At 44.2% G+C, this 23,687-nt stretch overlaps 1 protein-coding gene and 1 non-coding gene across 2 annotated transcripts in view; both read right to left on the reverse strand.

Annotated features, from left to right (window-relative positions):
• Nucleotides 1–23,687, reverse strand: part of TEX14 (testis expressed 14, intercellular bridge forming factor) — an 81,669-nt gene that overhangs the window by 31,771 nt on the left and 26,211 nt on the right. Inside the window, exons 3-14 of the mRNA XM_087826236.1 lie at nucleotides 23,466–23,602; nucleotides 16,569–16,683; nucleotides 12,730–12,895; nucleotides 11,765–11,901; nucleotides 10,026–10,107; nucleotides 9,013–9,143; nucleotides 7,812–7,925; nucleotides 6,678–6,801; nucleotides 5,319–5,497; nucleotides 1,819–1,970; nucleotides 806–996; nucleotides 224–374 (exon numbers count right to left, since the gene is read on the reverse strand). Coding sequence (XP_087682362.1) covers nucleotides 224–374; nucleotides 806–996; nucleotides 1,819–1,970; nucleotides 5,319–5,497; nucleotides 6,678–6,801; nucleotides 7,812–7,925; nucleotides 9,013–9,143; nucleotides 10,026–10,107; nucleotides 11,765–11,901; nucleotides 12,730–12,895; nucleotides 16,569–16,683; nucleotides 23,466–23,601 — 1,678 coding nt within the window. The 5' untranslated portion in view covers nucleotide 23,602. The remainder of the gene's footprint in view (nucleotides 1–223; nucleotides 375–805; nucleotides 997–1,818; nucleotides 1,971–5,318; nucleotides 5,498–6,677; nucleotides 6,802–7,811; nucleotides 7,926–9,012; nucleotides 9,144–10,025; nucleotides 10,108–11,764; nucleotides 11,902–12,729; nucleotides 12,896–16,568; nucleotides 16,684–23,465; nucleotides 23,603–23,687) is intronic.
• LOC148091278 (small nucleolar RNA U3) lies at nucleotides 17,141–17,353 on the reverse strand. Its single transcript, XR_015715980.1, has one exon. It is a non-coding gene; the product is annotated as a small nucleolar RNA U3 (small nucleolar RNA).

Raw genomic sequence — 23,687 nt, forward strand, 5'->3', positions numbered from 1 at the left:
GCATGTACCTTGGTTGGAGGCTCGATCCCTGACTGGGGAACGTGCGGGAGGCAACCAATTGATGTGTCTCTTTCACATTGATGTTTCTCTCTCTCTTTCCTTTGCACTCTCTCTGAAAAAAAGCAATGGAGAAGACGTCCTTGGTAAGGATTAAAAATAATAATAATAAAATAAATGGAATGATATAATAAAGTTTAAAAAAACCTGTGGATTAAGGCCATACCCGCTTCCTTCAGCTCTTTTATTTCCAAGTCTGGGTTCTCTTTCGGATGTTCTGAAGTCAGTCCTAGATAGACACTGATATCAGGATGGGGTTCATACCTCTGCACCCTGGGGCTCTCAGTTGGCTGAGTTCTCTGGGTTCCAATAAAATCCTGTGACAGGGGAAATATCGTTAAGGACATATTTGCAATCATCTGAATGTCACTGGTGTTTCTGAAACAGATCTAGGTATCAAATAAACTCCCTCTTACTCCTGTTGGGTAGACTGACTGTATTCCTAATTAGCTAATTCAATGTTATTATTTTAAAAGTAATAACGATAGCTGCTATTCACTGAATCTCAGTATGTGCTTACTGGGTGCCCCAGCTATGTGTTGACCCTTCCCAGCTTCCCCCATCAATTCCTTGCTGCCCTCAACAAATTAGGCAGTTAGGCTTTTCTCAGGAACACAGAAAGGGTGTAATAAAATGAGGATTTCCAAAACTTCTTACAACCTGACCTCTAGCTTCTTCTTGGTCTCTAACTCCCCACTCTCCCGAGATGAGCAAGCAGAAATAAACTCCTAACAGCTTCAGAGCTTACCTTTAGGTCATTCTTCAGGATATACTGGATATCTTGAAGGTTCATAGTTCGGTCTTTGTGTTTGACCTGGATGCCTGACTTAACAATATCATAGTAAGGTTTTGGAAGCCTGAAATCAGCTTCTAAATAATTTCCCGTGACTATGGCTTTTTTAATAACTGAGCCATCTAAGCCATCCCAGGGTATGTTGTCTGTCAAGGAAAAGGTAAGAAGAAGGAGTAACATTAAGAAATCAAATGAAACTGGGTTCCCTTGGTCAAGTCACTCAACCCCTTTAAACATTAATTTCTGGAGGAAAACTGCCTGGAAGTCCAATCACAAAGGAGAAGCCACTTTACCCAGTTACTTGGGAAATCCCTGCTGTAGAAATAGGAAAAAGTAGTCACAGAGTCATGTACACATGGGCTTCCCACAGACAGACGTGGGGACCACAAGGACTATTTCATGGAGTCAGGGTGGGTTGCCAATGCACTCCTCTCATGGAAGGTGTGGCTTTACCTCTGAGACTGCGAGCGCTGCTAAACGAGGGCTCTCTCTTGCCCCTCAGTAAATGTGGCTTTATGGTGTGCGTGTCCTTCTGAAGGATTCCTTCTGTCTGCGGGTATGTGACCATATCTTTAAGTGACCCTGATTATACATACAAGGAACCTGGGTGTGTTTAATTTCATAGTTTACTTCTCAGAGCTCAGTCTTTCCCCCTCACATACAAATTCTTCAGGGGATCCTCACAGAGATGCCTATATTCAGTTTAAAAACTTTGCTTGGATTAAATGCACTGCCACTGATAAGCTGATCGGTGGGTGTTGCTGAGTCTTAAAGAACAAGTTAAAAGAGAAGGATTTCTGGGAGGTTATCTTATATCCTCCATAAGGAGGAAGAGGTTTCCTTGAAGAAATTTCTTTTTTCTATGTCCTACATTTTCATAAAACTCAGTAACTCTTGGGGGGGGGGGGGGGGGGAATCCAACCTAAGAATAGGGACTTTGGTCACAGTCAATGTACTCTTTGATCTACCTGTTAAAATCTCCTGTATGATCATAGAAAAGCTGTAGATGTCCGACTTCACTGTGGCTTCCTTCTGCAAAATAACTTCTGGGGCAGCCCAGTTGTACAGCTGGGCTGGGAGGGGTACTCGAGTCAGGTCCCTGTGTACATCTCTGTCCTGGCTACAGAAGGAAACACAAGGTAGAGCTCATGTCTTAAAGGATCGTTGTGATTGATCATCGCACAGTACATTTGTACATTTGCCTCTGAAGACTAGCAACCTCCTTGAGCTTCTAGAAACTCAGCTAGACCCTAAGCTAACCCAAGCTGCCTGCTATTCCAACACCTGCAATTCTTCACTGTTCCTACACAGTGGGCCCTGCCCATTCTCCCACCTCATTTGGCTGATCTCTCTTGCTCACTTACTCCACTCAAATCACAGGAACCCTCTTTCAGTTCCTCATGCCAAACATATCACCACTTCAGGTCTCTGCACTGGTGGCTTCTTCTGCCCACAGATCCCAGTGTGACTGCTGCTTCTTCTAACAGAGTTATTAGCTTGAAAATCACTTCTTCAGAGAGGCCTTCCCCTAATTTAAAGTAGTCCCGTTTTATTGGCTTCAGAGCAGTTATTATCTGAATTTCTTGCTCATTTATTTATGAACAGATGTTTTCCTTCCATCAGAGTCAGCTCCATGAGGGTAGGCAGACACCTTACCTGTCTTTTATATCACTGTATCTCTAAATTTACACCAGGGCCTCAACACTTACTTTTGGCTAAGACTCTTTCAAGACCCTCTTGAAGCCCCAGCTCTTTAGCAAAGCCTTCTGGGGCTCCTCCAGCTCCTTGTGGTTGCTTCTTTTCTGAACTCTGCCCTCTTGGGAATGAGCCCTCTCAGTTCAGCACTCAAAGGTTCACAGATTTGCTTAAATAACTCAATTTCCTCTGGCCAGGTATCTCAGTTGGTTAGCGCATCGTCCCAATATGCCAAGGTTTTGAGGTCGATCCCCAGTGAGGGCACATACAAGAATCAACCAATGAATGCACAAATAAGTAGAGCAACAAATCCATGTTTTTTTCTCTCTATCTCTCACTAAAATCAATAAATAAAAATTTATTAAAAAACAACAAAAAACTCAACTTCCCAACCAGACTTCTTGAGAACTAAGTCAGAGCATCCTAAATGTATTCTGAGCCAACAAGAGTCAGAGTGAGGTCAGCTGACTTCTGCACCCAGCTGTCATGAGCATCAAATGAGATCATGTGTGTGGAAACACTCCGTGAGCCATAAAGCACTATGGCAGTTAGGAACTAATATGAACATTATGGTAGGCATTTGGTAAAGACTTGATGACTGCTGATTAATAATTAAGAATTAAGTGTTTAAAAAGAAAGTGACCAGCAGTTCTTTGCTGGTCTGGGAAAGGACAGAGGACAAGATGCGCTTCTCAGACTTTGAACAAACTTCCCCAAATAATATTCCTTCAAGCAGAGCTTTTGATAGATGGCAGTGAGTTCAGGAAGCCACAAAGTCATATAAGCTGATATTGACTTTTTAGTTGCATTGCTAATAAGTTAGGTGTGGCCTGGTATAGTGTAAACAGCACAGATACATATGCCCATATTATATTAGTATCACAGGAAAAGCAATGGAGTGTTTTATGGTCAGAGATATATTCTGAGGACCTGGCACACTTGGCTCTTTAAGTTGTGGGAAATAGTCACCTAGCGTGTCAGACCTCTCAAGTTTGTCTAAGGCTCTAGCAAAGGACAAGTCACTTATAGCCAGAATTTATATTCTTTCTCTTTTACTTCCACTCACCTTCCTCTCTCACAATCCCTCTTCCTTCTCTCTTCTCTGTTAAAGCTAGTTGAGTGTGGGAGGGAGGGCTCTTTTCTGGCTGTCATTCTAGGGCAGTTATTTTTCTGGGCTTCAGCTTTGACATCATTAAAATTACATTTGGCTGTGGCTATGTGATACCACTGGCAAGGTCAATTCCAGCTCTCAAGACTCCATTAAGGAGCTGAAGAATAGGAGATAGTGCTGTTATCATTTTTACACCAAGAGATGGAGTGCTACCCTTGACAATGACATTCAACAAACGGACCTGCTCAAATAGAGTGTTACCAAAAATAAATGTGGAACTGGAAGCTATTTTGGATTCTTGTAGAATCAACTGGTGTTATCAGCTGTCACAGAAGGGTACACTGCTATAGATGCAACTACTTGCTGACTGAGATTTCTGTCTGAAGTTCCATTCTGAGATCAATAAGCCCAAAAGAGAACTCACACCTTCCTACCCACTTACCTTCTAGACCCTCCATTGACCAATCTGTGGACACCAGCAGCTCAGTGCATCTCACATTTCCCTTCTATTTTGGCTCCTTGGTCACCACCAGGCCTTCTAGTGAGTCTTCCTTGGTCACCACTCTATGGCCTTCTAGTTAGTCTTCCTACCTTAAACCTCTAATCCATCCTGTCCCTATAGCCACAGCTGGGTAACCACACTATTTCTTCATCTCTCTGGGCCTCTGTTTCCTCATCTATAAAAGGACAAGGTTGCGCCTCTCCAAAGCTCCCTTTTACTCTAGGATTCACATTTCTACTAAGAATTCAAACAGAAGACACTGTTATACCTCCACGTCAACAACAGATGGTGCTCCATCACTGGCAAATGGCTTGGATTCTGTCACAGCATCCCTGAAAAGCCTTTGCTATCCACAGCAAATATGTCCAAACCACTTAGCTTCCACTGCTGTTGAACACACAGCCAAAGTGATCAACCCTGTCCTAAACCACTTCCAGTTTTCCCTTCACCTAGACTCATCCCTTCCCTTAATAAACATTTGCTGAGCACTTACTAGGTGGCAGGCCCTGAGCTGAGTGCTGAAAATGAACAAACCATGTTCGTGCTCTCTCAGAGCTTGCCATCTGGTGGGGCAGACTCACTTGACTGCAGAGAAGTGCAATATGCCAAGTGCTCTGGGGACAGGGCTTCAGTATAGGCTTCATGGGATGCAGTGGGAGAAAGTGTATGAAGTGAGTTTAAAAGTATAAACAGGTGAGTGCCAAGTATTCCAGATGTGGGGAGCAGCACTGTGAAATGGCATGGACTGAAAGGGGCTTCAGAGGGCCAGGTGAGGAATGGGAAGTGATGAGGTTGGCACTGGGGGTAGAGCCCCACTCTGGAAGGCCTCACACCCTGCAAAGTCCCTGGACTTAATCTCATAGGTAGTGGTTTTAAAAACTGAAAGGTTTTGACTGAGACTGAGAATGGACCAGATCTGAGGCTGAGCAGCTCAACTGGAGATAATGGTCTGGACTCTACTGGTTGCCATGTGTGCAGGGGCCATGATGGGACAAGAGGCAGGCAGGGACAGTTAGACTGACTCGAGCAGTTTTCCAGTTTCCCCTTTAACCTTGGCAGACAAAGCACTTGGAAAACCTCTTGCCCCACTGATGGACAGTTCAGCCCACCAATGAGGAGCAGCCTGCCACATTAGAAGTCATGACTGAAGCTGCACCTACCTTTCCAACATGTACTCCAGGTTGGTCAGCCTCGCTTCCCCTGTGGAGACGATGTGGATGGCATAGGAGCTGAGGGAGCGGTGGATAAACCCCCAGGAATGCAGGTATCTCAGAGCGTCAGAGATCTGGAGCAGCAGGTGCACGATCATCTCCATGTGCAGCAGAGGGAACTCAGACCGCTGCAAGCAAGAGATAAATTGACCAGGAACAAAGGGACTGGGCCCCTGATACTGTAAAATGCTTTGTAGCTTCCAAAGTTTTTTCAACTGATCTTCACAGCTACCCATTGTCCCCATTTTACAGATGGAGAACCTAAAGCTCGTTGAGGCAAAGTGACTGACCTAACCTCCTACTGATCCAGGCCCCCTGGCTCCAAACCTGGGCTCCTTTCCCTCAGCTCAGCTGCTTTACACCACAAAAAATGAGGAGAAAGTTCTCAAAGCCTGGTAATGGCATCCAGGGTGGGCACACCAAAACCAGCATGAACCTGCCCTGCCCCTCAGCCCTCATCCAAACCTGTGCTGCTGGGAGAACCTAGAACATTAAAGGACCAATCCAGACCCTACCCTAGTCAGGTAGCCTAGAAAGTTCATCCTAAGAGGACAGAAAATCACTCACACCCAGATGATTAAAGCCAGAATAGGTCTCCCAGGAGTGGCATTTCAAGTTAATGCCCTCACCCACGGAAAGGAAAGGGAAACTCGGATACTACCAAGAGGTCCTCAGGCAGGAGGGATGGCTAGCCACAGTGGGGAAGGGTCCTTCCTGGAGGGTCGCTTCTCACTCCTGCCCAGGGTCTTTAGAACAAAGTCATGGAGGAAAAAACAATGAATCTTTCAGGACCTCTCTGAAGCCAAAGCACACTTGTCAGGGAATCTGTAGGCCAGGGAAGATGCACCTGCCCCCAGGAAATCCAAATAGTGAGACGGACTAACAAAGGCTTGTATGTTAACAAGCCTCTCTCTATAGCCAAGGTCCTGCAGGGCACAAATGAAAAGACAGGAAAATAAGGCCTGTGGCTATTTGATTAATTAGCTAGAAATGCTTCTGTATGTCTTCTGGGTCTGCTAAGCTCTCAGATATCTGCTACAAAGGCAGGCTAACAACAATAAAATCACAGTAGTTCCAAAGCACTTAGCCTTAAATGGTGTGTTACATAGCCTCCATGAAGTAAAGAATTAAGATTTATCTTCCAGAATGAAAACAAATTATAAATAAATAAATGCCTTACTATTATTTTAAAAAAAGAAAAAAGATTTCTCTTCCACATATGCACACATTGGAATTCTCCTGCTCAGGCAGGGGAAGAGGGTAGGGAAGAGAAATGGGGAGGACAAGGGAAAAATCCATGGAACTTACCCGTTCATGGAGGACACTAAACAGTGTGCCGATGGCGATGCGCTCATAAACCAGGCGGGTCTTCTCTAGGTCCTGGGACAGGCACACAGCCATCAGCTGCAGCAGGTGGCGGTGCCGCAGCTTGCTGCAGAAGAAGCTTCAGGTGAGGCACAGGGAAGAAGAGCATGATGGGGAGAAGGGGTGCTTTCCTTTCTTCTAGGCCCCTTGAACACATTCTAAACAAATACCATTTTGCACACAATGTTTTTCTAAGAAAACAGGATGGAGTGGGTGGGATTCTCTGTTGGTGCAATCTGTGGCCTCTCACTGATCAGATCCTTATGGCTTAGAGTCATCAATGACAATGTCACTAAGAGCTACTAAGCAATCATCATACATTGTCTCCATCCCAACAACCACCTGCAAAAAATGTATCATTATTGTCAATTTAGAGATGAGGAAACCAAGGTCAGAAAGATGTCAGGAACCTGCCCAAAGTAACACACCCCACTCAGTCTCATGTCAAAGTCTATGCTGTACCTGAGCCCTTCCAACCTCCTTGGGTCCCTTTAGGCTGACTTCCCCAAAAGGAAGGGTTTGGCTTCGAACACACTTGCTGCAGGAGTTTGACCTTCTCAGGAAAGAGCTCAATAAGCCAGGGTCCATTCCAAGGCCTCAGCAGCCCTGGTGCGAACCATAAATCAAGATCCTGCCCCCACCAAGAGCTGAAGGAGTTAGCCTGGGGCCACACGCAGCCTAAGGTACTGAAGAGACCCATGGGTGGGTCCTCAATGGCAGACACACAGTTACTCAGATGGGTGGATCTCATGCACTGCCATGTCTATGAAGTCAGGACAGCACATGCTGTCCTGATGTGTACAGGGCTGAAAACAGGGCAGGCCTCAGGGGCTGTAGCAGGAGAGCCAGTGGGGTTATAAGGGAGTCAATCAGCCAACAGAAGTGACCCCTCTCACCACCACCATCCCCATCCCTCAGGCTTTTCATTAATTCCTCTTTTTCTTTCTTGGCAGCCAACAGTCAGGAAATGCAGAGCCTGAGGGGGGCTAGTCTCCACACCCCAGTGAGCCCTGAACAGCTCAGAACTTAAGTTTGTCAAGAGCCAGAACATGTAATGCCCTAGGGCTTCCTTCTCACCTGCTGTGCTCCTGCTCAGCAATTAACAAGTCAGCCAGCCGCAGCTTGCTGCAGTGTAGGTGGGTGGGGAGATTCAGCTCCTTCACTGTGACCCTGCTCCCCTTCCACACCAGGCTGCAAGGGTAGAAGAGAGTTTGAGCAGAAGGGGGTGAGCTGCCAGTTCTTCAGGGAGTTCTCCAACCAGAGACCAGAGTAGTGTTTACACAGACCTGTAAAGTACCCATTGGGTCTTCTCTCCTCCTCCCCCCAGGTCCTAAAACACCTTGAAGAACTTAGTACAGGTGGTAGGGAGCCACTGAAAGATTTAAGGGAGGGAGTAACTTGACCAGGTTTGTATTTTAGAAAGACAATGGTATGAGCAGTGTGGAAAACGGTAGGGCAGGGGTGGTCTGGATAAGGGGAAGCCAGTTAGGAGGCCAATATGGATGAGGCACAGTGATAACTTGGGCAGAGGCCATAGCAATGGACTGAGAGGAGGAAGGGACCTGATGACAAATTGGTGGCATGGGCAGGAAAACAAGATGCATATCTGCAGGGGACACAGAGTCTTGCCAAGTCTAGCAGAGGCCATTTTAGAAGGGTATTTCTTCTAAGCAAGAAAGTGTCCAGGTTCAAGGAAGCCAAGAGACCTTGGCCAGGACAACTCCTGTGACCCCGCAGGAGGGAGGTCTCCCAGGGACTTTTGTCATAGCTAAATCCTGTTACTGCCACCTCTGCCGCATTTGGTTGGTAAAGGATGCAGCTAATACCGGTTCTGGCTTCTATAGGCGCCTCGATACCGTCTGGCCTGTATCAGAGGCCAGATAGCTACAGCTATGCTGCTTCTAGCTCTCTAGAAAGCAGAGTTAAAACACGGTCATGAGTAATCTTTCAGAAAATTGTTCTCACCGGGGGACCATTTGGCAATATCTGTAGACATTTGGGTTGTTACAATCACAACTGGAGGGGGTGGCAAAGAGGGCTGCCACTGGCATCTAGAATGGAGACCAGGGATGCTCCTAATATCATACAATGCACAGGACAGCCACCAACAACAATGATATCTGGCCAAATATGTCAATGGTGTCCAGGCTGAGAACCCTTGACCCAGACATATGTCCTTCAATGTTAGGTTAGAAACCCTCCACACATAAGGAAGTCACTCAAAGCCCATACTTCCCATGGGACTAAATGAGAACCCCCACTGGCTGCTTCTGCTTACTTGGTCATGACCATGTAGGGGCCACTGCAGAAAGAGAAGGCGGGCTCATCATCAGCTTGAATCACTTCCTTTTCTCCAATTATTGGAAGAGATCCTAGATAGGCCACCCTCGTTCTCGCTGAAAGATAAAACTAAAAGCAAAGCACAGCTTCAAATTGTGAGGAGAAAAAAGAAAAAGTAAAATACCTTCAGAATCTTATCAGCCAGATAAAAATAATGATGGCTGCTATTTACCAACCTTCCAAACACCCCTGGGGACATTATTCTGTAGTTTCTACTATCTTTAATCTAAAACCTGCAAAGTTATAATACCCTTCCCTTTTTACTAATGCGGAAACTGAGGCTCATGGAAAGACGTCAGAAACCTGCCTAAGGCGTTGGGCAGGGGGCTTAGGTGCCTCTGGTAGTCCCCACAGAACCCAGGCCTCTGTGCAGCCAACATCCCTCCTCCCCTACCTCACCCCAGGCCACATTGGCACAACCAACAGACTCAGGGCTGGGGGCTGAGCTGTGAGCAAACATCACCCAGCCACCCAGCAACATTTTTCTACTGTCTCTTTCTTTGATGGGCAGAACCAAGAATCCAAAAGATACTTTTCCCTCAATTTAAAATTTCAGTTCCTTAAAGGTATTCCAACAATACTCATAAACCTTTGGGAGGGCAAGGTCAATCACAAATAAGATCCACGGGGTCAGCACAGCTCTCTGCCTCTCTACAGGAAGGTCATGTTTGGCGCCTTCACTGGGAAATTAAAGGATCATTTTCTAAACTCCGCAAATCTAGGCCAAGGTCATTCAAGGGATCCCTGCAGAGTTTCTACCTTTTTTTCAGTAAGGAGAGCAACGTAAGAGGTACTTGTCCTGCAAAAGCGGTAAAGAAGGAAAAAAACCCATCACTTTGGAGACAATAAGAAAGAGGAGCTGGACAAAGTTGAGGGACATGGGTCCAGAAGGAAGGCCAGGTGACTCTCCATTAGTCCTACAAACACTGGCTATCAGTGACAACCTCTTACCTTCCCAAAGCCAAAGCTGTGGATATTTTGGGCAGAAATTACTCCAGTTTTATGCAGTCGGTTAGAAGGGCCATTAGGGCTTCTAGAAATATTTAAAAAAGAAGAAAAATAAGGATTAACCACCCATGTCCAGAGGAACAATGATGAACCAAGTTTTTAGAATGTGTAGTGGGTTTTGTCTTTACTACTTGACTTGTTATCGTGGAACTACAGATGATACAATAGCCAGCGTCTCAGAGGGTACCTGTGATTCTTATCTGGAATTCATGACCCTGTGTGGCCCCTCACACAAGGTCAGATAAGGCTGACCTGTTAACCCAATAGGATATTGCAGAAATGAGAGTGGTGTGACTCCAAGGCTAAATCACCAGGGCTTCTGCCGTGATCTCTCTTAGGTCACTTGCTCTGGATAAGGTCAGCTGCCACGTTAATGGGGACACTCCAGCAGCCCAATGGGGAAGGCCAAAGCCCAACCACATGAGTGCACCATCCTGAAACTGGATCCTGTAGCCCCAGTCAAGTCTTCAGGTGATTATAGCCCCAGCTGACATCTCTACTGCAACTTCATGAGAAACCCTGAGCTAGAACCACCCTGCTAAGCCATTCCCTGATTCCTGACCATCAGAAATTATGTGGGACACAAATGTCTACTGTTTGAAACTGCTAGGTTGGGGTGTGGGAGTGATTCATTATGCAGCAATAGATAATCAATACAGATGGTCAGAGTTGGAAAGAATCAAAGCTTATCTTGTCCACCTTTCTCATTTTACAAATGGGGAAAGTGGAGCCAGAAGGGGAAACCTGCTGACCTGGGTCACAGAACAGCAGCAGAGACTAGATCTGAGACCTAGTCAGTCTGCTAAGATCCAAACACTGGCTGGCCAGGAGGTGAGACAGGGTAGGAGGTGGACCAAGCAGAGAAACAGGCCAGATGAGGAATGTGGGAGTTTATCTTGATAGTCATGGGAAAGACCCTTTTTAGCAGAGAGTGGCACAACCCAATTTCCATGTTTAACAGGTCATTCTGGATTCTGGGTAAAGAACCAAGACCAGCAAGAGTAGCAGCAGGGGGAGCAGTTAGGTGTAACTGGTCCTCAAAGGCCTCTCTGACTCATCTTGCCTGAGACACCAGCAGCATCCCAGCCATCGGAGGGAAACCAGAACTTCATGTACACGGAAGGACAGGATGGGGGAGCCCTCAAGAGTGACAAGTCTAGCCACCCTGACTACAGAGAGACACCATCAGAGAAAATCAAAATGAAAAGGATTCTCTGAATACAAACCCTAAGTCAACAAATCCAAAGAATTTAAAATAACTCTGAGCCTGGGCCCATCTCCTGCAGCTGCCTACCCAGCTAGCAGCAGGTCTCTCACAATAGCTTAAAATAGCCTGAGGAACTGTAAATTAAGCATCTGTGGTCTTTTGCAATCTTAGTAATAAAGAAACAAGTTTTCCATAGTTCAAGATGTCAAAAAAAAAGCCATCTAGAGGCTCTGAGAAAGGGTTTTCTGCTAAGCTGCCCAGACCTAAAAAGTTCCTTCTCTGCTGAGCACAGGGTGGCTCCCACTGGAGCCCATAATTCATCTCCCCCAGACATTCCTGGAAGAGGGACATGGCCGAAGGTGCCCCTCTGGCCATCCTTTTCCAGTGGCCACATCTTCTTCTGAGCTCATCCCTATGGGTGGGCCAAATGCTGGAAGGGACTTATGTGGCCCATGCTGCTCCAGGCAGCACTCACCCCTGCATGAGGCCGCCAAACCGGGGCAGGCTGCAGATGAGCCGCTGAGTGGAGTCGATCCTCTTCAGGAGGTCACAGGAGAAGTCCTGGACGATGGCCTGCATGTGCGAGGCACAGCGATGCATGAACTCCACCATCTGCAACACCACAGAGGTGCTCAGTGCCGGCACAGCGAGTGGCCACCCGCTCTTCAGTGAAATTGTGAAGTGGTCTGAAGTGAACAGCCTGAGTAGGCGGGAGCCCCCTCCCCACAGGAAAGGGAGGAGCCCAAGTGATTTTCTAAAGGCATGAGATGTTTTCAGGGAGATGTTGGCAATAATTTCCCCCAATCCCCTCCTCCTTCAACAGATGAAGAAACTGAGGCAGGAAGAGTGAATTTATTTTTCCAAGGTCCAACAGCTAAGGAGTAGGGGAACCAGAGGAAGGAAGTGAGGGGAGAAAACTCTGCCTACCTGCCCCCCTCCCTCCATGTGCCAATCGCTCTGCATGCCATTCATGCTTTACATTTATGTTACTTAGCTCTCCTTTCAACACTTCACACCTGCCAGTGTGTAGCTCAGGAAAGTTACTTCATGTCAATGGGCCTCAGTTTCCCCATTTGTAAAATGCAGTTAATAACAGTACCTCCCTGGGAGGGTTGTTGTGAAGATAAAATGAGTTAATATTTCACTAATTTAATTACAATGTCTGATGTGTGGTGCTAGTTAAAGATCAGACAAAATTACAACTGTTCACCCTCCCCACTTAATGAATGACCAGAACGGTTCACTGGAGTTGCCTGAGGTTCTACAGCTAATTAACTTGCTTCAGGCCAGGCCTATGTGTCCAGTGCCAATGGCAAGGCCACTGCAAGCCTTGTGCTGTCCCCAGGACCACCCTCAAGCCCCTGGGCTCCTGACTCCCAGTCCAGTGCTCTGCCTGGGACAGCACATGGAGCGTGTGGTACAGAGTGGGTTTACCCTTACCGTAGTGCTGGACTCTTTCCCTGCGGTAAGGGCCCAGGTTTGTGGGTTTTGACCCTTCTCATCATGGAGTCGAAGGTCACCGCCTGCATCCAACAGTTTGCTGAGGATCCACTGATTGCCTGAAAATGCTGCTGCATGGACAGGGGTACTCCCATCAAAGCAGCGGCTGGAGGGGATACAATGAGTGTCCATGGCTACACTCCTCCCTTCCGCAGAGTGGGGTGGGGAATTCAATGGGTGACACAGGGCTCCCTTTCTAGAGAGGCAGCCTTTGGAGATAAGGATTATAATCATACCATTTAGAAGCTCCCCCACCGTCTATGCCAACATGAGTTTTACACACATCCTCTCTTCATCGTTGCCTCTACCCTTCAAGGCACCATCATTTCCCAAGATACAGGTGGGGAAACATAAGGGCAAAGCTAAGGGACACACCCGGTGTGGGTGTGGTTCCAAATTGGTGTTCTTTCCCCCTCTAACCCGACACTAGCTGCCCTGAAACAATTTCTTCATGAACGCTGAGGCACAGCCCAACCAGAGACCATCTCTCTCATCTGAGAATGTCTCTATCTCCCAGCTCCTCTGGCAGAGGCCCACAAACCGCAGCATGAGCAATCTAGTCAAGGTCCTACAACTCAGAAAATTTAACCAAAGCCAAGAAACTATCTCAGCCCTTATTGTGTCCAAGACACAGTAAGATGTGATCTGAAGCTGTGGTTTCCTAACCTGACTGCACATCAGAATCACCTGGACAGCTTTCTCTCTTTAACTGAAAACAAACACACACACATACACAAATGAGGAAGCAGAAGTTCTTCAAATAAATGAGGATGAGGATGGGAAGGAGGAAGAGGAGGAGGAGGAGGAGGGGAAGGAGAGATAAGAAAAAAGTCTCCCAACTCCAGACCCCACAGATCTCTTGCCCAGAGACAACTACTATACAAGTTTTTGTATCCTTCCAGAAATTTCCTATGCATATACAAGTAGGGGTAAGAATGTGTTATATAAACTTTTCTGCACCCAAATTTTCCATTTAATAATATATCTTAAATTTTCCATTTGAGAACATACTGGGTGGGGCAAAAGTAGGCTCACAGTAGTTTGTATGGAAAATAAAATAATTAACAAATAATACAACAATAAACTTTCATGTACTCACAACTGTAAACCTACTTTTGCCCCACCCTGTACAAGCTACACAGTATTCTAATGTATGAATGTACCGTAATTTAGTTATTGAGCCACTGAAATACTTGTCAAAAACATAGATTCTCTCCCTGGCAGATGTCATTCAATTGGTTGAGCGTTGCCCCATGCACCAAGAAGTCGATTCCTGGTCAGGTGACATGCCCAGGTTTCGGGCTTGATCCCCAGTAGGGGGAGTGCAGGAGGCAACAGATTGATGTTTCTCTCTCATCTATGTTTCTCTCTCTTCTCCCACCCTCTCCCTTCCTCTCTCTGTAAAATCAATAAAAAAGTATTAAAAAATATATTTTTTCAGACTACATGCCAGACTAAATCAGAATCTGCAAGCTCAGGAATGTATTTTTTACAAATTCCCAGGTGATACAACATGGCTGGCCTGTCCCCGGTCATCTGGAAACCACTGGGATGGCTCACTGTGAGCCAGCTCCTCTTGCTGGGTTTGACAAGCAGTATAGCACACATAATAATACCCTCTTTGCTGTAAAAACACATCTGTATAATGTTTTACAGTCTTCTAATCATTCTTCCCAGAAACAGTTAAGGAGGGTAGGTGGGAAGAGAGGGGTCAATATTATTCATTTCTCATGAATGCTAAGAAAGAATGTTTTTTATACCAAACTAAACCTTTCACTTAAAATTTCTGGGCATTGGCTCCCTAATCTGGAATGCTAAAGTTTATTTTTCTTTTTTTTAAACTGATTTTGACAGAGAGAGAGAGAGAAAGGGACAGAGAGAGAGATCATGGATTTGTTGCTCAACTTATTTATAGAGGGTGTCCCAAAAAAAATGTATGCACACTTTAACAGCTGATAGCTCAATTTTGAAAATGAAATGTATTTTAATAAACACTGCCTTTTTAATTATTCAAAGTGTGTGTATACATTTTTGAGGGGACACCCTATATATTCATTGGTTGTTTCTTATATGTGCCCTGACGAGGATCAAACCTGCAACCCTGGCACATCGGTATGTTGCTCCAACCAAGCGAGCCACCCAGCCAGGGCTGGAAACCTAGAGTTGAATAATTTAATCTTTAAAGAACCCAGCATTGCCCTGGCTGGATAAAGCGTCATCCTGATATATCAGGGTTGCAGGTTCAATCCCTGGGTCAGGGTGCAACAACAAATCGATGTTTCTCTCTCTCTCTCTAAAATCAATTATAAACAAAACACATAGCACTAAGCCTCTATGAAATAGAAGTAAATGCCAAATGACTGGAAAATGTTGCATTTTCGCTGAGGAACTGCAGGAGGTCCCGAATGGCCTCCCTACAAAGCTGTTTTCTGCAAATATCAGGTGAGCGAGCCCTTTATTTCTGACCTTTGAAATTAAACAATACTGTAAAGACAGTAGAGTGTGTGTTAGTCTAGAGAAATTCTGGATGGAAACACAGCAAAATTTTCTTTGTGTTATCTCTGGGTTACGGATTTCTCATACTGATTTTTCTTTTCTTTTTACTTTTCCAAACTTCCAAGTTTTCTCCCACTAAATAAGGAGACTTTTTTTTTTTTAATATCTTTATTGATTTTAGAGAGAGGAAGGGAGAGGGAGAGAGAGAGCGAAACATCAATGATGAGAGAGTTGTCACTGATTGGCTGCCTCCTGCAGGCCTCCGACTGGGGATGGAGCCCGCAACCCAGGCATGTACCCTGACCGGGAATTGAACAGCAATCTCCTGGATCCTAGGTTGATGTTCAACTGCTCAGCCACACCCAGCCGGGCAGTAAGCAGTTTTATAATGGGGGTGGAAGGGGGCACACAACATACGACACAGGAAAGTAAAACTTTCCGACATCAATATGGTTTGTTTTTAAGTACATTAAACAGGACCTCCTTATGTAATATGGGAAAGCTACTATATGAGACTTTTATGATTGGTTCACATTTTGGCATTACCATGAAAATCAGGTGGAATCATATTAAGTACTCAAAACGCATTTCTGGTTATGTCCAATGTGAACTGTAAAAATACATGCTTGTCTCGGCCCTGTCAAGGAGGCGGTTGTAAAGATCTAGAGAGCTGTGTCTGGGAAGAACCTGGGAAAATCAAAAGTGTTACACAAAGAAAAGGGATGTTCACTGGTAAAGTGGATTCATTACATTGTGCTGCTGTTACATACTAAAATTTGGGCCAACTATTAATCAGAGATTCTTTAAACCACAACTACAAAAGCCAGGCAAAAATCACTGTGATAAAGTGATACCAAGTATGTTAATTGGTAAAAACTTGATTGTTGGGTATATTAAGCTGCTTAAATGAATCATACAAATTATAACCTGGGGTGGAAATATACAAACCTTGCTGTTAATGACGAATGAATGAATGAATGAATGAATGAATGATAAGTTTCACTTTTTTTTTTTTAAGATTTAACTTTTTAATTTATTTTATTGTTGAGAATATTACAGGTGTCCCCATTTACCTCCTTTGCCCCCATCCACCATTTCATAGGGCATAGTAAAACTGCTTTTATTAGCAGTTGAAGGTATGTTTCAACATAGTAGAAGTGTATTTCATTGATAAAAGTTAAAATTATCTTAACATCTTGTCAAATTAGATTCCAAATGCCCCCACTCATCTTAACAGCATATACTACTACTTATTTTCTAAATAGCGATGTTATTGTACTTACTGATTTGGATCTGATCCATAATCCACCAGAATATCAACTAATTTTGTAAGGCCTAATAATGATGCAAGGAAAAGCGCAGTCTGGCCCAAGGAGTTAATTGCATCAACATAAATTCCTGCAAAGCAAATACCAAGATCAATGTACACAAAAGGCCACAGATGAACTTAGAAGACCGTGAAAACACACCTATCTCAGCTCTGCCTTCACGTAAACGTTATTGACTTAGGTCAGAACACTGCACTGGAGCATTCTAACGCTTCATTTAGAGTAATAAGGGAGGGGGTGGGGATAACGATAACTTGTATCGCAGAAGAAACAGCAACAAAACATTTATTTGGAACAATAAGCTCCACATCTTTACGCCAGCTAAAACGTGAACACCAGCTTGAAAAAGTAAACAAAACACTGTAATCCTGCTAAAAAAACACAACTGAAATGTAAATGCACATTCCTGTAACATGGAGCAAAAACTAAAAAAATGAATCTTGTAAATAAAAACCTCATAAAGCTAAAAATACCACCGAAATGAGTTTCCCCACTGGAAAAAAACTTGAGGGGCATTTTAAACCGAAACCACTCAGACTGCGTTCTCTCCCTCTCACCCTCCCGAAGGAGAGAAGAACGATCATCAATGGCTAACAGCAGCTGCAGAAGCAACACTGAGAGCCGGCTTCACGCTCAGGAGAGAACACTGCACCTCCTCCTCGTGGCTTCGGGTGCTCTACACGTTCAGAGAAACTTCTCTAGTCACAAACTATAGAAATGATCCCTGAAAGTATAGTCTTAACTGTGAACGTACAGCTTTTCCCAAGTGAACGAAACCCACACATATTACACTGATGGTGAATTTTTCTACCGGTTACCATTTTACCCAACCATATCCTGGCATGTATTTTCTCAAAAACTTTTCACTCGCAAAGCTAGACAAAGCGTTTTAAATACTCCTGCGTTTCCGAACAGTTCAAGCTGTCACTTTAATTAACATACGATTCTGAACAGCCAATCACACATCACCTATTTCCAACTCCACCCCACTTCTCCTCGCAGTTCCGCAGCCTCTGGATGACCTAAACGCTGACGCCTACAAAGGGCGCCCCCGCGTCAGCACAAGCCTCAATTTAAACCCATGCGTACAAGCGGGAGATCTTCCACAAAAAACGCAGAAGAGGAAGAAGAAAGCGACGACCCAAAGCAGATCTCTGACATTTGCAAAGCACGCCCTATTTTTAAATTTTGTCCTGTGATCAAAGTACCAGACATATGTGGAGGAAAAGGGGCCGCATGCTAACCCCACTAACTCAGGGACCTAAAGTAACCACAATGAATGGTCTGAAATTAAAACTTTTTAACTAAAAAGCAGTTTATGGTGGGTAATAATGTCCTAGGCCGATATCTTCCCTGACAAAGGCCAATCTTTACCTTAACTGAGCCTGTTGTCTTTTTTGCATCTATGATAACGTATCTTTGGAATGTCAAAGTAATTTTCCTTTTTCTGGACGCCTCAAAGCTCAGGTACTGCTCTGCGGAGACCACAAATCCCCTCATTGTTATTAATTGTTGACTTAACTATCCTGCACCCACCTAAGTAAAAGAAGTATGTCTATCATTTTACTTTTTACCCAATCCCAGAGGTTTCTGGGATTTGCTTTCTCCTGCCTCCTTTATCTACCACCAAAGGATTTCATGTAACCCACTTACATCTCCTCTTTTGATTGTAATTATAAAACAAGATGCAAAACTGCCATTCTCCAAAGTATTATCTGAATCCATTGAGATTCTGCTTCCTGGCACGCATCAAAAGTTTGGCTCAAATAAACTCAAAAATTCTTCGCAGGTTTGAATGTTTCTTACTTTAACACATATAAATGTTCTTTTGAGTTTTTCCCCAAATCAAGGGATTTTCAGGCACATAAAAATCGTGGATTGTGTTTAAACAATCAGGACAATACATCTGTGAAGGAAAAAAACCCCATAGGTCCTGGGCTAAAAATGGTATCACCTGGGCTATAAGCCCATGATGCCAAACCCAGATTTAAATACCTAACTGCAGTTTTAACTCCTTCCAGAAACATAATTTTAACTAGCAGCCTGGAATTTTCTGGTCAAGCACCAGTAGGTAATCTACAGGATTTTAAAAAACCCTTCCCTTCTCTTTCCCCCAAGAAAACACATCCCAACCCAAAAATTATCATTTCTTTCACTAATAACTCCCTTGCTCTACCCTACTTCATATAAAAACCTATTTTGTACCCCTCAGAGATGGGCTGGTGCCCAATAGGTGACTTGCTTAATAAAGCAAATTATATCTTCAGATATACTTGAGTTTTGTTTCTTAACAAATCATTCCCATGTTTAAAGCTTCCTAGCTTCCCAGCTCTTTGGCTAAAAATAAAACCTATTTAAGTAGCTTATAAGGCCCTGCACCTTTGTCTCCCCTACCAGGCTGTCTCCCTAACCTATAGGGTAGGAACTCCCTAATTTGCAGGAAGCAATCCACCGACATTTCTCTGTCTCCCTTCAATAAAAACATACCTTCTTCAATAAAAACATACCCTCTGGTGAGGATTAAAAAAACAAAACAAAAAGAAACCAAACCAAAATTCCAGATGCAGAAAACCAACAAAGACTGGAGGGTGGGGGGGTGCGGTGGGAGGGGGAAGCCTCCTGCCAAAAAAAGACACAGAGATTAAACTACAATAGTTGAAAGAAATAAAAAATAAAATAATAAAATAAAAACATGATAGAAACAAGGTTAAGAACTACACTTCCCCCTGGCCGGTGTGGCTCAGTTGGTTGAAGTGTAATCCCATGCATCAGAAAGGTTAGATTCCTGGTCAGGGTATACAACTAAATTGAGGGTTCAATCCCGTCAGGGTGCAGGGCACAGGGCGCAGGGTGGGAGGCAACCAATGGAGGTATCTCTCTCACATCTGTTTCTTTCTCTTCTCCTCTCTCCCTTCCTCCCTCTGTGGAATCAATAAAATTAAATTTTAAAAAAATTTCAAGAACTACACACTCATTTTGTTTTGTTTTTGTGATTTTTTTTTTTTTTTAAAGAGAGAGAGAAACAACTAACCCATGCAGTCACTGGTTGATTCCTGCACGGACCTGACTGAGGATGCAACCAGCAACCAGCAACCATGGTAACCATGGACAAAGCTCCATATATTGAATCTGGCCAGGGCCTATGATTTAAAAAAAACAAAAAACTACACAATCCTAACTGGTTAGAACATCGTCCCCACGTTTCTCTTTCCTTTAATTCTTTTTTTAAAAATTAGTAAATCAAAAGTTACTTTAAAGAAAAAATGAAGCAAGACACTCAAAAACAAAAAAATAACACCAATGTCATTCATGTTTAAACTAAAAATCACACGAAAACCATTCAGACTGTGTCCTCTACCTGTTACTCTCCCAAAAGAAGAGAATGATAATCGATGGCTAATAGCTTCATCCCACATCACTCTCTCTTATCCCTTCCTTTCTCCTCCAACTCAAGTCATCCTCTCCATCCTCAGGGTCTTTGCATCCCTTTAATCCTCCCACACCTCTGACTTTTACCTTTTACCTCCAATTTTCACCCCAGCTCCTTTTCTTTCCTCACATCCTGGCCTAAATATCACTTCTTCTAAGTTTCCCTGATTACCCCCCAAACAAGGAGGCTGAGATGTACCAGCCGTACTCGCCCTCCTGCCCTTCTCAGTACATCAATTACTAACTCACGTCGGTTTCTTCTGTTGTATTACACTTCTAGAAGGCAGGGCCATACATCTCTTCTTGGCTGTTCTAACCCCAAGGTTTGGTTAACATACATGTGTAATTAAAAAATTAAATGTGTGGGTTAAGGTTCTAAAACTCATCTTTTGGGTTTTAGAACTCATAATCTGTAGTAACTGATCTTCTGGATGGGCTGAACTGAGGATAGAATCAGGAAACAATGATTACCCGTCTACTACCCTCAAGTGTACTCTGTCAGTTGGCTCTCCCTCCCCCTCTCCTGAGAGACATCTCAGGCATATTCCATAGTCTTTCAGTCACTTTGAAACATTCAAGCACAGTCTCATTTCAGGTAATAAACTGTCCAGTATGCTCTTACTCGGCACCACCTACAGAGGTGGCAGTTATCTCCTACTCAGCACCATGGCTACCCTCAGACCCCTCAAGAAATTCAAGATTGTCAAAAAGAGGACCAAGAAGTTCATCTGGCACCTGTCAGACCGATATGTCATAAAACACACTTAAAAAAAAACCAAACAAACCCCAGCAGACTGCGTACATTTGTGCTAATAAAACCATAAAATTTAAAAAAAAAATAGTTTGATCTTGTTGAAATCAAAACTGCTTCCTTGCTCTTCTACTCCTCTGATCTCAAGGCTGTTTCTGGCCTCTTCAGAGCTGAAAGTAAGAGAACCAATGAGATGACAAGGGGCAAAGGACTTTGTACACAGCTGATGTTCTTTGTAGCTTTTGGCTTCATCCTAATGCCTCTTCTTTTATGGGAGAGTTTAGTGGGCCCTTCCGGTACCTCCACTCCACTGCACAGCACCCTAATGTAGGTCAGTGCCCTCTCCTGCTGACTTCTTGCTACACCTCCAGCCTCTCTGTTGGGATTCTTCCTTCCTTCATAGGTGAGATCCCTTTAAAAGGCTTAGCTACCTTCTGGAGAGTCTACTTACCCCACAACTGGTAGAAGTGTGTGACTAGTACAACTGCTAGTCTCCCATATTCAACCAACCATCAAGGATTGCTTCAAGTAGGAGGCAGATGGCAGTCTCCCTGACTCCTAAATTCCAGGTAACATGCCAGGTTCTGTTCATGCCACCTAAGTGGCAGGCAGCTAGAGTGGGCTGACACATTACTGTTCAGCAGGCTGGGACACAGGCTCCCATTTTGTCCTGCTGCAAGTACCTCCCCATGAGGTTCACCTGAAGGGTCTCTTAGTTGGCTTGAGGCTGGGAAGAACAGGAAAAGCCACAGCATTCTATTCTTGTGTATACATACATTTTAAAGAATCTCTTCCACTGACACTCCACCACTTCTCTTAGATAAGCCTGAGGTGGGTGATGGAGTTGAAGGTCCAAGGACCATTTTGGCCATCTTCTAAGAAGCTCTGCTTATTTATTTCATTTATTTTTTAAATATGTTTTTATTGATTTCAGAGAGAGGAAGGGAGAGGGAGAGAAACATCAATGATGTTTGATCGGTTGCTTCCTCCTAACCCCATGCTAGGGATCAATCCCGCAACCCAGGCATCTGCCCTGACCAGGAATTGGACCCTGACCTCCTGGATCATAGGTCGATGCTCAACCTCTGAGCCACACCGGTCAGGCAAGAAACTCTGCTTTAGACTGTGGGGAAACATATCACCCATTGATCCCGACTCTGAGGCTTTAGAGGAAATTCCCAGACACAGATGAAGTCCCGCTTCGTATCTAGTTACACCCGTCAACCCCCTCCCCTGCTCTAGCTTAATGCCAAGAACTTGAAGATGCAGAATGTTCATGTTCAGAAATGGCTAGGGGTTGGACACTAATAAATGTCCTAAAACTCTGCTTCTCACACTAGGGGGTATAGGTAGGCAGACACTGAAAGCAATATGCCTATCTTGAACATCAAATTTTATGTTGAAACACACACACACAGTGGAACAACACTCAGCCATAACAATGAAATCTTGCCATTGTGACATGGATGGACCCTGAGGAGGATAACATGCTCAGTGAAGTCAGTCAGAAAGAGAAAGACAAATACTGTATGATTTCACTCATATGTGACACCTCAAACAAACAAAACAAAACAAACTCATAGATACAAAGAACAGATTGCTGGTTACCAGAGGGAAAGAGGGCTGGGGGGGGGGCAAAAAGGTAAAGGGGGTTCAACTGTGATGGACGGTAATGACGATGGATAGTAACTATTCACTGAGGGGTGACCACTTTGTAGTGTCCACAGATGTCGAATTATAATGTTGTAATGGACACACACAAACACACATGGACATGTTATCGGGTAAAATGCAAAATTCTGAGGGGGCAAAGGAAACCTTTAAAATAAATTATTGAGCTCACTGTCAGCCACTTCATTTACAGACTCTAGGGGTGATATATGAAAAAGTTCAAGAACTTTTTGAGGAAATTATTTTATGCGAGATAGTTGGATCCTACAAAAATTGGGGAACCCTTCTGGAAGTCCTCAGGAATGCTACTGAGGAAAATGGAGAAACACTATAGAGAAATTAGGTCACCATGACTGTTCCACAAACAATCTGAGAGAAGCTTCATAAGCCTCTCCCCTTCAGTACTAAGAGCAGAGAGGGGGAATCCAGCAGGACTGGTTACTCTGAGAAAAGCAGGGCTGGATCTCCAGACTGGAGGCCAAATACCAGAGAGGTTTTGTTCAACTGTGGCTTTTTTGCGTTTGTTCTTTTGAAGATTACCTGAGCTATGTATGCTATTTCTGTCTGCCCTATAGGCTGAGTTGCCTGTAGCCTCCAGCAAAAAAACCCACCTGGAAACAAAAGCACCAAGCACTTGGAAGGAGCAAGGATGAGGAGAGCTGTGAAAGGTGGCCTCCGAAGACTCAGTGGATAAAGTAGATTTGAAGGAAAAAAGGGAATCAGGCAGAATCAAAGGTGGGAATCCAGGGCCTGAGGAGAAACCTTAGGAAACTAACAAAAGGAAGACTGTATGGTTCCCCAGCACAAAACAAAACAGCCTCCAAGCGGTGATTTAAAACCTCTAGTGAACAATGACTGCACTGGCAGAGAACATCTCGTCTCATTAATTTAACTTCTGATTTCCCCAAGAACTCACCGTTTTAGGATATGCCTCTTTTTCTTTCCAACACTATGCAGAAATGTGTACCAAGTGGCATCTGCCATTTCAACACCATGCCTACCTTTCTTAAGAATCTTCTTCACTTTTACATAGCTTCCTTCTTTGACATACTCATGAAGCTGAGCTTCCAAGGAGTCATCTTTTAAGGAACCAAGCTGAACAGGACAGGGGATTGGAAGGTGAACAGCCCGAGACATCCTGTTTCAAAAGAAAGCAACATGCTTATTCTAACTGAATCAGAAATGCAAGCAAGCAACTTAGATTCTTTCACATTTCTTTCACT

This window comes from Miniopterus natalensis, chromosome 17 (assembly GCF_054644295.1).
Source record: "Miniopterus natalensis isolate mMinNat1 chromosome 17, mMinNat1.hap1, whole genome shotgun sequence".
Lineage (NCBI taxonomy): Eukaryota > Metazoa > Chordata > Mammalia > Chiroptera > Miniopteridae > Miniopterus > Miniopterus natalensis.